Source organism: Momordica charantia (assembly GCF_013281855.1).
Source record: "Momordica charantia cultivar OHB3-1 chromosome 4 unlocalized genomic scaffold, Mcharantia_2.0 BLBB01000004.1, whole genome shotgun sequence".
Taxonomy (NCBI): Eukaryota; Viridiplantae; Streptophyta; class Magnoliopsida; order Cucurbitales; family Cucurbitaceae; genus Momordica; species Momordica charantia.
The window spans coordinates 20704635-20717117 of record NW_028275162.1 but is presented as its reverse complement, the minus strand read 5'-3'; the positions used below and the strand labels follow the sequence as shown (position 1 = coordinate 20717117).

At 35.8% G+C, this 12483-nt stretch overlaps 2 protein-coding genes across 3 annotated transcripts; both read left to right on the top strand.

The window, feature by feature from the left end:
* The first annotated feature begins 228 nt into the window (after positions 1 to 228).
* Positions 229 to 3422, top strand: LOC111015591 (uncharacterized). The gene is made up of 6 exons (XM_022290671.2): positions 229 to 795; positions 1349 to 1466; positions 1971 to 2302; positions 2399 to 2530; positions 2612 to 2710; positions 2803 to 3422. The coding sequence occupies exons 1-6, from the start codon at positions 371 to 373 to the stop codon at positions 3281 to 3283; spliced, it is 1587 nt and encodes a 528-aa protein (XP_022146363.2). The 5' UTR covers positions 229 to 370; the 3' UTR covers positions 3284 to 3422.
* Positions 3423 to 4113: 691 nt separating this feature from the next.
* On the top strand, positions 4114 to 11970 carry MMZ1 (MMS ZWEI homolog 1). 2 transcript variants are annotated; one of them, XM_088122741.1, is made up of 5 exons: positions 4114 to 4318; positions 5738 to 5877; positions 6943 to 7068; positions 7144 to 7270; positions 9417 to 9961. In XM_088122741.1, exons 1-5 carry the CDS (start codon positions 4291 to 4293, stop codon positions 9650 to 9652), a joined length of 657 nt encoding a protein of 218 aa, XP_087978867.1. In that variant the 5' UTR covers positions 4114 to 4290; the 3' UTR covers positions 9653 to 9961. The 2 variants fall into 2 exon arrangements, with proteins under 2 accessions (XP_087978867.1, XP_087978868.1); XM_088122742.1 differs by lacking the exon at positions 9417 to 9961 and adding an exon at positions 11472 to 11970 and having other exon boundaries at positions 4124 to 4318.
* Positions 11971 to 12483: the final 513 nt, after the last annotated feature.

Sequence of the window (12483 nt, the reverse complement as noted above, 5' to 3'; positions counted from 1 at the left end):
ATGGTCAAAATACTGAAAAAAATATATATGAAAAATTATAGTATAAGGTTAAATTTGAAATAAAATAATTAGCACAGGGTAACACTGAAAACTACTTAAAATGTAAAATAAAATGGTATACATGATAAAATTTGTATGTATTTTTACAAAATCGTTTTCTGGTTGGGCTTTTCAAGTACCCAAACACTCGTAATTCCGGGCACGGATAAGGTATTCCTGTTACCAAACAGTCATGTCAAATTCGCACCAAAAATAATTTGCAGCTTCTCCGCGTCTTCTAAATCGGAGCGAGCCCGCAAACCGTTGCAGATTGACGGTTAAGTCTTTGAAGTTCCCGCCAAAAAGTCAAAGGATTCTCTGCAATTTCGAAATGGATAAAATCTTCCGGAAGACGAATTTCTATAGTTCAGCTCATGAATTACTCAATTCCGCACTGAGAAGTCCTAAGTTTCTCACTCCGATTTCCCTCTTTCACGGTTCCAACAAAACTCCAGCCTCAGATTCGGAGTTGGAATTCGATTTTGATAAGTTTGAACATCGGTCTTCGAAACCCATTTCTCGTAGATGTCGGGTTTCTGAAGAACAGATTGACCGCACTGAAATCTCGAAGGCAAGGGAATTGAAGGTTCAGATAGACCCATGGCCGGAGTGGGTGGACTTCATGGAATGTTTGTCGAAGAAAGGGTACTTTGAAGGAAACGGAATACCGTTTCTGAATGGTGAATTGGGTAGAGAATTCAATCATATTAGAACTGCGTGCCTTGATTTTGCAAGGGATCGTTCTAATCTTATACGGTAATTATGAGATTTTTGATAATGCACTCAATCTGTTTGATAAATTGCCTGAGAGACCGACGCTATTATCTGAATCGTGTTACAAACAAAAAATTTGAGTTATATTTTCCTTTTTTCTTGGGTCTTAATCTGCCTAGAAACTGCATGGTTTTAGAGAACGTAGTTTAACAGAGGGGAGTTGCTAAATATGGGTGATCCAAATTGTTTATAATCTCATTTGACAAGCCTGCAGCGCCACATTTAAAGGCTAAACCCATATTTTGTATGTTTTTGTGATTTTCTTTGCTGTTTTGTCATTTTATTGCAGTTTTTTTAATAACGAAGGTAGACCCATAATCTTGTCTTGCTTGGCTTTGGCTATAATATTAATACTCTCTAGGGTGGGTTCTTTCTTGGTATCATGTCTCTTTTGTAGGATGTGGAAAAACACCATACTTACAGTATGTTGGGTTTAAGTACCCAGGAAGATGAGTTTCTATTTATTCATTTTTTAGTTGTATTTTTTCCGTTTTTCACCCGTGTGAGAGAGTGCAGCATATTGCTTTTCTTTCAGGTGCTTGTCCAGGAAAGAGTTACACATGATTGCAGGATGTGGATGCCCAAGCACAGATAGGAAAGTTGTGAACTCAGGGAAGCGTCTCAGAGCACATGTTAGCATTGACGAGGGAAATGTATGTGTTGAATTTCCTCGCAGTACTACCACTACGTCGTATATGATTGAAAAATTTTGGGTTAAATTATAAATTTAGTCTTGTTTGAGTATTGTGTCTACTTAGTCCCTAAACTTTAAAAAGTTTGAGTTATGTCCCTCTAACTTTTGATTTTACTTCTATTTAGTCCTCACCTACGGTATGTTGACGTAACATGCTCATTAATCTATCGAGCTATCTGCCACATGCTAACTTAACCAAATTAATCTAATGGGCATACCATGTAAGCATTCCGTTTATAGAATTGATGACCATGAGCAAAATAGAAGCCTAATTCTTCGTTCAATCGTGTAATTGAAACATTTTAAAGTTTAAAGATTAACTAAACACCATAATTAAAGTTCAAACACTACATTATAATTCTCTCCCTTATAATTGAACATGAAGAAGATCTTTCTTCAAGCAAAACAGTTTTTATGATTACCAGACTTCCATCATCTTTAATATGAATAGGCTTCTTAGTAGGTCTGCAGTCCTTGCAACCTGCGGGGAGAATGTGAGAGGGCATTTTCAAAGGCATGTGGAGATGGAGGGCGGACTGTGGATGTCATGCGTGTTTTGCTATTTTACGGGCTTGATCACATTTCTGCTATGGTGGAGAACAGACCTTGTCTGAACAAGAATGCTAATGACTCTGTTAGAAAGCTGTTGAAAGAAATTGTTGACTACAGTGCAGCTGAACCTGAATCTGATCTTCTAAAGTCCAATGAGGCTACTTCAACTGAATATTCGTCGGATACACGGGAAAACCACGTCATGGCTGCTTCAGCGACACGAGGCGATTGGAACTGTCCGAAGTATGCCTTACTAACTACTTGACATAAGTTACATAGAAACTTTATATTTCTCTAATGTGCTAGCTTAATTATGGACTTCCATTTTTCATCTGGCAGATGCAGCTTCCTAAACTTTTCCAGAAACATCAAGTGCTTGCGTTGTGGTAGTATGGATCTCGAGAGACTTTGGAAACTACACGAGGATCAGGTCGATCTTCCATTGAAGAAGGGCGACTGGGTTTGCGACAAGTAATGACTGCACATGTCCTAAAGCTTTTGTCGTGTTGTTTTTTGTGCTCCTATTTTCTTATGGAGACAACATTTTTGCAGATGCCATTTCTTGAACTTTGCTAAGAATTCTACGTGTTTGCAATGCAAAGAGAAGCCCTCGAATCGACAGCTCAATCCGGGGGAGTGGGAATGCGAATCGTGAGTCTTTCACTTCCCTCTCTTTGTCTATGTTACACTTAAAACAGCTGCTATCCAAGTTTTATAATTTTCCATCCAAATTTAAATTATAGGTGCAACTACATCAATTTTAGAAAGAATACGTTATGCTTGAAGTGTGATCATCGACGGCCTAAAGCACTAAATAGTCAGAATGTTCCTTCTCGACCTTTGGTCGACAATGGAAATTACAGTTTCAGTAAGCCTGGATCTTCCTTCGGTGAAGCTGGTGGTAATGCCAGTGGACGAGATGCAAGGAGGAAAGATGTTGCTTCCCTGTGGAGATTTGCTGAAAATGAGGGTGAAGAAGCTGGCTTGGGAGATTCTAGATTTCTGGATTTCCCAATTGCTCAAGGCAAAACTGACTCACTAGAAAGATGGAAGCAGGAGATGTCAGAGAGGAGAAGAAGCATAGAAGATGCAACAGAGAAAGAAGATGATCTGATCTTGAGGTCGGATAATATCGAAAGACGATTCGAGTTTGTCGAATCTACTGACGACGACGAAGACATCGTCAAATGGTTTCGGCATCACAAGCCAGAAACAGAAAAATAGATAGAATGCTCATGGCTCACAAGTTGATCCAAACCAATGGTATATGAACTTCAAGTTCCTTTTAGCCAATTTAGTTTTATTTATGACATTATGTCTTTAGTCGTTTATGATCATTAGACAAATCTGCTTTTTCTTCTGATATCCTTATTCTGTTTTTCATCGAACATGTTTTTCTTTGCTTTTTCCCTCTAGTCTTAAGTCTTTAACTTCTAATTTATTCTCTAGTAGTATATTAATTTTTTAATTCAAGTATTTATTATAAGCAATCCTCCTTAGGAAAATGTATAATTAAGCAATTGCATTATTTGTTGGGAATATAAAAAATAATGATTAAAAATTATATATATATATACATATATATATATTTTAAATAAAATTGGAATCTTCTTAAAATATTCTACATTAATTCATAAACTTTCAATTTTCAAAAATTTTTTTAATTTAAATTTTACATTAAAACTATTTTAGTCTTAGACTAATCATTTAACGAAAAGATTGTTTAAGTAAATAATTTATATAAAATTATAATCTAAAAAATAGAAAATTAAGAAAAGAATTTATATAATTCATATATTAGAGTAAAGTAACTGAATAAACAAGTTTAGAAATTAAAATAAAATGAGCACAAAATCGAATTATAAAGATAAAACTGTAAAGAGTGAGAATGAAAAGAGTGCAAAAAGGGCAACATGATCTGATTCAGATCTGAGGCAGCGTGTCAGGCAGGGAGCGGCTGTGATGTGCGGGTGCAGTGGGAGTAGCATAGGCCGCGAAGCACACGATTTCTGCACTTCTTTCTTTTTTGTTGCCTCTCCTCTTCCTCCAAATCCAACCTGTTGGAGTAGTGAACATCAGTTGACTGCTTAATTATTCAGTTTTTTATTTTAATTTTCTCATCATCTCCTTCTCTCCCTCTCTCTCTCATCTATCTTCTGTCGCACGCTTTCTCTCTCTACACTTCGGTCTTTCAACTTTGGGAACCCTAGCTCTGGTTCCGACCGTCAAAAATGGCTGACGAGCCCTCCAAGGTAGTTGGTGAGTCTTTCAAATCCCAGCCTTCCCAATTCGCCAATTCCACATTTCTTTTCTTGTTACGCTTCTTCTTCTTTTTTGTTTTTTTTTGACTGTCGATTCTGCTTCTGTCAACGATATTTGTTTTGTTCTTCGTCTGGATGTTGGAATTTGGTCTGTTGTGGAAGCAACTTTTATGATTTTTTTTCTCATACGACTACGGAGTGGCGTGTTTTCTCAATGGGGTGCGTTTGCATCCATGGAAACTCTCACGTTAATGTTTGGAAATTACGTTCGGAACTTTGACAAATTTTGTGCTTGATCTTTCTTGTTTACTTCAAATTGAAAGGTAGTTTGGTGATATGGATTGGACAATGTTCTCGTTTTCAAATTCTAATTGAGCTAATCAGTTTGGCGTCTGCAGGTTGGAGCTGGTACTAACTGTTGGTTAAATTCCGGATGTTATTACCTTTGGCTTTATACGATGTTGTCTGGGTTACATTAGATACGCAGAATTTTGATAGAAAATTTATTTTTTTAACTTCCGTTACTATTTTCGTGTTGTTTCTTCAATGCTTTAGTAAGGTCTTCTGAACTGGCAATCTCAATTAACCATCGACAGATTGTTGGGGTTGGAGGTCAGATAAATGAGGAGTAGCTGAGAGTTGTCGAAATTTTATTTACTTTTGATAACAAACTGCTAGCTATGAACTTAACTTCTTAGAGTGATAGTATTCAACTTCATAGTTACAATGTCTGAAATTCCCTGAGGTCAAGTATTTTTTGTAGTAATGTCTTGATATTCCTTCAATTTTTTTAAATCTCATTTTGATTCAGATTCCTCACTTGTATTTTAGGAAGATTAGTTTGTGGAGTCTCATTGAAAAAGTTTGTGAAAGAGAGCGCATGCTTTGATATAAATAAATTAGATTGATTTTGCCGAGTGGCTTGGTCTGGTCTGACAGGAAAGTAAACAATGGTGTAATAATGTTTCATTCATGTTGTAATATTTAATAGACTAGTAACTGTATCACAAAAAGAAAGCTCTTTATTTGTTACTCTGAGGATGGTGGTATGCGAGGCATATCGAGAAGCACCTCTTGTGTTTCTTATTGTTGTAAGAATCTATCGGCAAGGGCTTCAACTCTTCTTCTATGAGATCTTTATGACTTGTGACCTCTTTAGTTTGTCTTTGTCTTCCTTTTATGAATGTTGTCCTCTTTGTTCCCTTAGTTGGTTTTATATTGAAGAATAATATATCCATACTCAAATTTCAAAATCCTTTTTCGTTTTCCAAGACTAAAGCAACTTAAAGAATTTTACAGTTTATTCTCTTAGTTACCAACTTGTAACCACTATCTTAATGAAAATTTGTCATTTTGTTAAAAAAAGTTTATACTTGTTGCACATGAGGTATAATTTTAATAATGATTTTTTTTGCAGTTCCTCGAAGCTTCAGATTACTGGAAGAACTTGAGAGAGGTGAGAAAGGAATTGGGGATGGAACTGTCAGTTATGGAATGGACGCTGCTGATGATATCTATATGTCTTCTTGGACAGGAACTATTATTGGGCCACCTAATGTGAGTTCCTTTCCATTATTTTTGTCCTTTTCTTTTGGTTTCTCTAATGAGATCTGGGCCTTCCTTTGTAAAAGAAAAAAATGATATGGACAATGGTTTAAATATCAGTATCTACACATCTCAAGTGTAGAATTTCACAGAAATGTTAATCATAATTTTGCCATCATCAGAAATTTAGAGAAAATTGAATTCAGATTTTAGTTAACCAAGTTTTGTCACAAATACTTGCCAGATTCCATTAAACCGTGTCTGGCATAGTATCAGCGGATACTATTTTTATAGTATGAAAACATTGATACTTTGATCAATATTATTAAGGATTATATTCATATAATTTTTATGTTAAATATTAATATTGTCGATGATGTTGAAGAATGTTGGTTTTTTGTCAATATTTTCTTTCTCGGTAATCCACTATGTGTATTTTTATTTGTGCTAAAGAATGTCAGTGATAAGCTACAGCCTACAAGGTAACATCATTTGAGCATAAGCAGACAGTGAGATAATGTAAGCTTATACGATTAGACTATAGAAGGACTGGAAAGAAAGAAACAAAGCTTCATGCATGTTTAACATATTTAAACTCAGCATTCGGTTGGTTGACATTCCCCGTACTTTCATGCTAAAGGAGTGAAATTTAGGAGTTGAAGTAGTCAAGATCCCGTCGGAATTGATTAGTGTCCTTGTAATTTTGATAATGATCTGAATTGAGTTTTCCCAAGCTACATCATTCTCTAATATCTGTGTTGCTCATTGAACTCATAGTTGGTATATTCTATCCTAGAAACTCCCATAAAGTCAGTGGTCTATGGTGCAAGTTTGATATTTTTTTTCCTTTTTAAATGCATAGTAAAACATAAATAATTTTCTGTCTTTACCACGAAAATCCATGATAAAAGAATATATGTATTTCTGATTGCCTCTCTCGTGTTAATAAAAATGACTGCCTTCAGTATCGCAGTGTTATTTCAATGGCAAATGTTGATGTGTTCTTATTCTTTATTATTGTTGTTGTTGGGGAGGGGTGAAGGAAATAGCGAATTTAATTGGTGCCTTGCCTTTTAGACTGTTCATGAAGGACGCATCTATCAACTCAAGCTAGTCTGTGGACAGGAGTACCCTGATAATCCTCCAAATGTTAGATTTCAGACTCGGATTAATATGACCTGTGTCAACCCAGAAACTGGGGTGGTATGTGATAATTTTGTGAAGCATTCTTGCTGCAATGTGATTGAAAATAAACTGACAGCTTGTATGAATTGCTAGGTTGAACCGAGCCTTTTCCCCATGCTTGCTAATTGGCAGAGGGAGCATACAATGGAGGACATATTAATGCAATTGAAGAAAGAAATGACTTCTCCCCAGAACAGGAGGCTAAGTCAGCCTTCTGAAGGTGAGTTAGTTTACTTCTCATTATGGAGGGCACATCCCTCTCGTTAGCACATACAGCATATCGTATCTATTTGCATGTTTTATTATAAGAAACTTTATCTCATCAAAAAAATGTACCGATGGAAATGAGACATATTCCGTCCAGTCAAGGAGGTTACAAGAAGCTCATCCAGTCAAGGAGGTTCTGCTCCAAGAAGGCACTCCAGTTGTCTAAAACAAAAAAGATCCGTATGCAAAAATGGTTTGAGAGAGCACACCAATTTGATACTTGGAATCTAGCTGTATCCCAATATCCATCGAGGTTCCTGCATTCTTGCCCTAGAACTGTTTGATTTCTTACCACTCACACCTCCCGAAGATCACTTTCCTGGCATTTTTCCTTTTAGATTTTAGTTTTTATCTTTGAACTTATGTCTGGCTACAAAGGAGTCGGAAAACAGCCTGTTTGCGATCCTTGGAAACACCTTTGCAATCTGAGGCTATCCAACAATCTAAATTATCAGGTTTAACCGAAAGGGTAAGAAGAGAAAAGTGCTCTTGGTCTTCCAAAGATCTGTAGACAGAACAGAACGTATCTTATAAGAAAAAAGCAAAGCTGGGGAACTTTATCCTAATTCTGTCCCTAGTGTAAATATGCCCGAGCACCAACGTGCAAGGGGAGAACTTGACTTACGAATTTTTGGCATTTAGTTTGCAATTGAGAGAGGGTTGATCTATAATGCGGTGGGGGATGAAATGTGGTAGCTGATTGAAAAGAGATTTACAAGTGAATTGGCTTGAGGTATCCAAGGTTCAACTCCACTACCCCGGTGTTGGTGGTTTAGTTTGGGGAGAGGTTCTGCATTGGTAGCCTGGGAATGCTAAGTTTGGGGTAGATTTGGAGTATTGTGATGCCAAGTTTGGGGTAGATTTTGGACTATTGTGATGCCTGAAATTGGGAAGCTTGTGTTTCGGGGCAGAAATGTGTAGCCTGAGATTGATTAGACTATGTTTGGGGTGCAAGAATGTATAGATTGAGTTCGGGTTTTTTATTTGTTTTTCTAAATTTTTTCTTCATTTTTTTTTTACTATTTCCACCCTTTTACAATATTGTATTTCATTTTCTAAATTTTTTTTAAAAAAAAGGAAAAATAAAAGTAAAAAGAGATGGTGGGTAACCTATTCAACCCCATGGGATAATTTTAGGAAGCCAAGGTTCCCAAACTTATGCCCCAAACATGAGCCACCTCATTCCAACCCCACACCATAAAGAGTTGCCTACTCGTGAGTCTCTGCTTCCAAGAGGTTTCTTTTGAAATTTAAATTCCAGTGGGTTATGGAGTTGGCTAACCTTAGAGCTAGGCAAAAGGAGACAAAGGAACCCCCACTGGTTTGTGAAGAATTATTTGGACTCTACCAAACCTTTGAGTCTTGGGAAAGAATAGGAAATGGTTGTGCTTCCAGCCATGATCTTCCCTTAATTCTGTCTTCTCTGGCTATTTTAAGCACAATACTGTTTCCTGAATGCATTAAGAAATGTAAATCCAAGAACTCTGGGCATTGTAGGAACTTATGGTTTCTGGTCTCTCCCTGATCAAGCCCATATTTATTTCTAATACATTTATGGCTAAATGTATGTTTTAGTCTATAATGTTTGGGTGTATTGTCTAAAAAGTTTCAATTTAGTTCCTATGTTTTAACATTTTTCAATTAGTATCCGAGTGGTTTTTAAAATTGACTTGAATGACGATAAACTTACATAATAAAATACTTAATAAATTGGGAGAAATTTAGAGAAGAAAAAAAGTCACCAGGAGAAGAAAACTCAAAATTTCTACTGATTTCTTAGAAATTTGAGAGAGGAGTTAGAAACTTTCATCTCTTAGATAACCTTCCTCTAAATTTCCATAAATTCACTAAATATCATGCCACGTAAGTTTATCATCAACCAGTTTCAACATTTATCAATGGTGATAGATTTAATTGAAAAATGTTGAAAAATGTTAAAACGTGAGGGACTAAATTGAAACCTTTTAAACAATCAGAGACTAAATTAAAAAAACACAAACATCAGGGACTAAAAAGAAGCATTATTTCTATGGTTTACACCACCTCTTCTTAGACTTCCCTCGATAAGGTGATAAACTATTTCTCTACCATCCAACCAGGTGATGAACTTTCTCTACCTTCTCCTTGTTGCAAGATATCTATTTCTTCTTTCTTTTCCTCCATCCTCATGACAAATTGCCAAGGCATGTTGAATAAAGAAAGAAGGTATCTGATAGACGAATCACTCCACCATTGTACTTATCAAAGAAAGGGTACACGGGAGTTACAATACAAAGGAGTTAGAAGGGTGTTACTAGGATATATGGATATGTATGGGCAATTACAAGGGAGTTAGTAGGATATATGGATATGTATGGGCAATTAGAAGGGAGTTAGTACGATATATGGATATGTATGTAAGTTATGGGTAGTTACAAGGGAGTTACTAGGATATATGAGTATGTATGAGTAGTTACAAGGGAGTTACTTGGATATCTATGTATAGGTAGTTACTAATAGTAAATATTAGATTAGGCTTTGTAGTGAGGAAGGAGTGGATCATCTTGTGTATTGTGGAGAGAACAAACCTCTCATAAGTTTGTGAACTATGCAAATCTCTTTTCTCTACGTAAATAAAGGAAAATTTGCTACTGTTTGTTTATTAGTATCACGGCATGATTGGGAGAACAGAGATTTCAGAAGCACTAATCTGCTGCATTTAGAAGTCTACAACTCATTACTCGATCCATTTAAACATCCTTCTTTCCTCCACAGGCCTCTAAAACTCTATGATTCCTCCGGGCTTCAAGTGGCATACCCCCAAGTAAAGACAATAGCCTTTTAATTAGTCAAAAAGGAACAAGTGCACGTGAGAGGGAGGCTCAAAGTGGGAATATTTTATGCATAATAATCCTATTTAATTAATTTATTTCCTATCAAATTTGTGAAATAAGAAACTGTTCGCCCTAGGGGGCTCTGCTGATAAAGGCTTGGAGCTCTGGGTGGGAGTTCAGTTCAATATCCGGGATTTCTAAACCTCTAGGTGGAATGCTTAATGAGAAAGTACTTTTGTTATCTTCTGCTTGAGCTGGCGCATGGGAGCATAGCATCCGGTCTTTTTTTGAGTAGTGGGGTGGGCCCTGATACCATATATATTAAAAAAATTACATCAAACCAAACCAGTTGTTTATTGCTGCAATAAACCATAAAACTGGATGCCTCAATATAGAAATTGAAAATTGAACCAACCCAGTTGGTTTATTGCTGTAATAGATTGAAAAAATCAAATGCTTCATAAGACTGTACTGAACCATCCAGTTTGGCTTAGTTCAGTAGTTTTTTTTGGTTTTTTTTGCACCCCTACTATCTCCTAATCCACGGTCATCCATCTGACCATGTAAGAAATTTTAGATGTAAACTACATAAAAGTTTCGTTACCAGGTTGATCCCCTAAAAAATCAAATGCCATAAAACATTCTCTCGAAAATATTTAATAAAGCTGCTAGTGGGTGGCTGGTGTATCAGGGATGACCTCATTGTCATCCATCAGGTGGATTCATGAGATGTCTTCCCGTAGTTCCATAACTGGAAGCATGGAGAATTTTAATAATCTCTTCAACGATCTGTCCTTAACAGAGCTCCAGCATTATAATGGTGACATCGTGTGGTCGTATCTCTGAGAAACAATCCAGTGAGCTTTCTTATTGTTAGAGGTCTCATTATTTTGGAGTGAGTGGCTGGCTTGAACTAGTATTTCAGACCATGTCCCTTTCAAGTAAATTGAAGAAGAAAAAAAATTGTTCTGTTGAGCCATGCCCCTGAGGAAAATCTTTCCTCCCCTTGCTGAAATCCCAAGCTATTACAGAGGTCTCACTCAGCAATCATTGCCTTCTTTTCTGGTAGCTAGTTGCTTGTGCTAGTAAAGCGTGCCTCAAAACTTGCAAAATCTTTTGTTCAATTGCTTTTGCTGTGATTAATTCTTATATGTTTTCCAACGCCAAATTGTCCCGAGAGATTAGTCAAGGTGCGTGCAAACTGGCCAAAACACTCACGGATATAAAACAAATGCTTTTCCTGTGATTTCTTTGGTTCTATAGTTTTCATCACTTCCATTCATCATTTGCCACATAGATAAGGGGCTATAAATTAAAGTTTCGGGAACATTGCGTCTGCAGGTAACGAAGATGGACGAATAGACCAAAAGGGGCAAGTGTTGAAATGTTGTATTCTTTAAGATATAAAAAGAAAAGAAAAAGGGGGCGAAATATGATATTGTAAATAAACAGAGACATTTGATGTTACTATTCAAGCAACATGCTCATGTCTCGACGCATTTGAATGAAGTTGAGTTGTGATCCATTAGAATATCAATTTTCTCCTATGCTACTTGCCTTAGGCCTTCCCTATGAACAGCTCATTGATAAGATGGGTTTGCTTTCAGCTGTTCTGAAAGATGAGCAAAAGAGATAAAAGTGATGAGACAAATGCAAGTTATGTTGATAGAAATCTACCAAAATCTGTGTAGATTCTGTTCCCCACTAACCCTTTCTTTATGCAATCTCTCTACTTTTGATTGACAGTTGTGAACAAAAATGAGAACTTTCTAGCTTTATTCTATTTCTGCCATTATTGAAATGACATCTTAGTTTGTTGCATGGACATGCAATTCATTGATATTTAGATCCTTTTTTTCTCCTTGGCCCTTCAATTTTCAAATGATTTGTTTTCATTTTTTTCTAAATTTTCCATTCTAAGCCTACGAACAATCTGCATTTTTCTCTCTTATGGTCAGCTCCTAAATATCCATTTAACAATAGTTCAATTTCATTTGGAAATTTGATCGTTCATCCAAATAGAGGTCCTTTATCAGGTGAATGAAGAAAAAGTGTATTTGATGATAAAATTTGTTAAAAGTATAACAGGGATTAAAATAGTTTTTTTTTTTAATGTAAAGTTCATAATTAAATTAGTAAGAAGGTTTAGAAATGGTTATATAATTTAAAGTTTAAATCTTTTTTATTTCTTGAATTTTTAAATTTGTTTCACTTTTGTCGGTTATTTTTTAGGAGTAAAGGCCTAAAGTAGACATTTAGAAATTTATGGACCATTAAATAAATAAATAAATATATATATATATATATATATATATTTGTTTTTAGGCTCAAATTAATGGATCAATATATAATA